Source organism: Carlito syrichta, unplaced genomic scaffold (genome assembly GCF_000164805.1).
Source record: "Carlito syrichta isolate Samal-C Ts95f unplaced genomic scaffold, Tarsius_syrichta-2.0.1 Scaffold83171, whole genome shotgun sequence".
NCBI lineage: Eukaryota > Metazoa > Chordata > Mammalia > Primates > Tarsiidae > Carlito > Carlito syrichta.
In genome coordinates, this window is record NW_007027267.1 from 3850 (window position 1) to 6167 (window position 2318).

The 2318-nt window shown below is 58.8% G+C and overlaps 1 protein-coding gene across 1 annotated transcript in view; it reads left to right on the forward strand.

Annotated features, from left to right (window-relative positions):
• Positions 1-215: 215 nt before the first annotated feature.
• Positions 216-2318, forward strand: part of MYLK2 (myosin light chain kinase 2) — a 13280-nt gene continuing 11177 nt past the window's right edge. The window contains exons 1-4 of the mRNA XM_008056151.2: positions 216-263; positions 368-467; positions 909-1329; positions 2131-2318. The exon at positions 2131-2318 is cut by the window's right edge and continues 58 nt beyond it. Coding sequence (XP_008054342.1) covers positions 416-467; positions 909-1329; positions 2131-2318 — 661 coding nt within the window. The 5' untranslated portion in view covers positions 216-263; positions 368-415. The remainder of the gene's footprint in view (positions 264-367; positions 468-908; positions 1330-2130) is intronic.

A 2318-nucleotide genomic window follows, 5' to 3' on the forward strand; every position in this document is an offset into this window, starting at 1 on the left:
GCTTGTTCCAACACCATTCTCCCCCCAGCCGGGCCGTGGGAAGAATGCTGTGTCCTCTGAATGGGGGCCAAGAGTGACAGGTGGTGGCAGTCCGAGCTGCATGGCCCCTGGTGTAAGAGATCTCTCCTCCGTCCCCGCCTCCACTGCCCGCGCCCCTGCCTCCGCCTCTGCCCACCCGGCCCAGTCCCTTACAACTCCCCAGGACCGCTCCTGAGCAGCCGCTGGGAGACAGCCGCCTGCCAGGTTGCCCCTCTCTGCTCCAGGTGCCGCTCTCCCCTCAGTCAGCTGGCCTCGGCCTCCTCTCTCCCGGCGGCCAGACAAGAGGAGGCATCCGACCGCCTGACATACCCTATGTTTCTTTCTGCAGCTAGAAAGACTTGAGTTAGACAAGCAGAAGCACAAGCCTTCCTACCTCATGGCGACAGAAAACGGAGCAGTTGAACTGGAAATCCAGAGCCCATCAACAGGTGCCAAGCTGGGGCAGGAGGTGGAGGGAGGAGCTTGGGAAGGGCTGGGTAGTTTCCTCTGTGGGAGTTCTGTGCCTGAGCCTTTTTACACGGCGCATGTGGGACCCAGGCATCAGAGGCTCTTGGGCTGGATTGGGCTGGGGCCGGGCTGGGCCCAGGGCCTGTGTGGAGCCCTCTTTGAGAGCCTGGGGGAATGTGAGGCCTCCATGGACAGGCTACACTAACACTCTGGGCAGGGGATGACAGGGCCAGTGTGGCCACTCAAAGAGCCAGAAGCCTCCCCGAGGGGGCCATCTCCAGGGCCCGTCGACTGGCCCCGAGGGACAAGCATTTGCAAGTTGTTGCCTGGGTGGAGGCCTGGGCCCAGAGCTGGTCTTTGCCCAGTCTGGCTCGGGAGGGGAGGGAGGGTGGATCCTGACAGGTGTCTCACCTCCTTTGCAGACAAGGCGCCCACAGGTCCTGCCAGTGAAGGAAGCCCTGCTGCAGAGAACGATCCTAGCCCCCCAGAACCAAAGGAAGACCCTGATCCACCTACCTTGAAGAAAGATGCTGAAGACCCCGCCCCAGGGAAAGGGGATGGCGCCCTGGCCCAAACCTCAACTAGCAGCCAGGGCCCTGAGGGAGAGGGTGATGGGGGCGGGGGGCCTGGGGAGGGCAGTGCCGGGCAGCCGGCAGCCTTGCCCCAGCCGACCGCGACGGCCGAGGTCAGCGTCACGAAGCCCAGGGCTGAGCAGGGAGCCTCGGGCAGCCAGGGCCCTGGAGCGCCCAAGGCGGGCAAGAAGGCAGCAGAGGGCCAGGCAGCAGCCAGGAGGGGCTCGCCTGCTTTTCTGCACAGCCCCAGCTGCCCCGCCATCATCTCGAGGTGAATGCCCTGCCTGGGAGTGCGGAGGGGTCCTGTGGCTCTGTCCCCAGGGATTGTGTCTAGTTCCCATCTTGGGCATCACTGTCATCACATTCAGTGCTGGGGAGGGTAGCTCTGGCGTTCAGCTCCCTCCTGGGTGCTAGCTCTACTGCCTTGTCCCCTGCAGAAACCAGTAATTTGCCACAGTTCACAGAGGACGGGAATGTCAGACAGGAAAGGCATCCGGGTCCAAAGATCCCCCTCGTTCGTGGGCTTGGGTCTAGCCCAGGACAGGGCTGAGATGTCAGGCAGAGAGGATAACCCTTCTTAATCGAGTTATTGGTAGAATATGAAAAGATGACTAATTGCCAGACTGGGAGATCATTGCTAATACTTTCCTAACCATAATACAGCATCTGTCTTATAACGCAATCAGTTGTATTCATGAATGCTAATGAGATCATAATGATAGCTTATAAACCACAATAACACCATCGATTTGGTAACTGTATCAATTACATGGCCAGTTTTTTGAATCGAGAGCTACACGATTCCCTAATTGCATACACGCGATGATTAACCACACCAACAATCCTATTAATAGTTATCTTTGGGTATTTGTGTGTTGGTCATTAAGACAATGACCACAGCCATGAACATTCCTTGATTTTGTGCCAAGTGAGTTTGGATGCATTGCCCATGCATCTGGGGTGGGGCCGTATTCGTTCCAGGTTGCAGATGGGGTTCTGGAGCCTTGAGACTTGCCCAAGGCCAGGAGGCTGTGGCTGCTGAGAGCTTTACCTTTGCATTTTCGCCTTCCAGCTCCGAGAAGCCACTGGCCAAGAAGCCCCCAAGTGAGACGTCCGAGCTCATCTTTGAAGGGTTGCCCCTGATCCCTGGCCCCACGGATCCCAGGCCAGCCAAGGCAGAAGGAGGAAAGAGCACCCTGGCAGGCAGCCAGAAGGAAGCAGGAGAGAAAGCCCCGGGCCAGGCTGGCCAGGCTAAGGGGC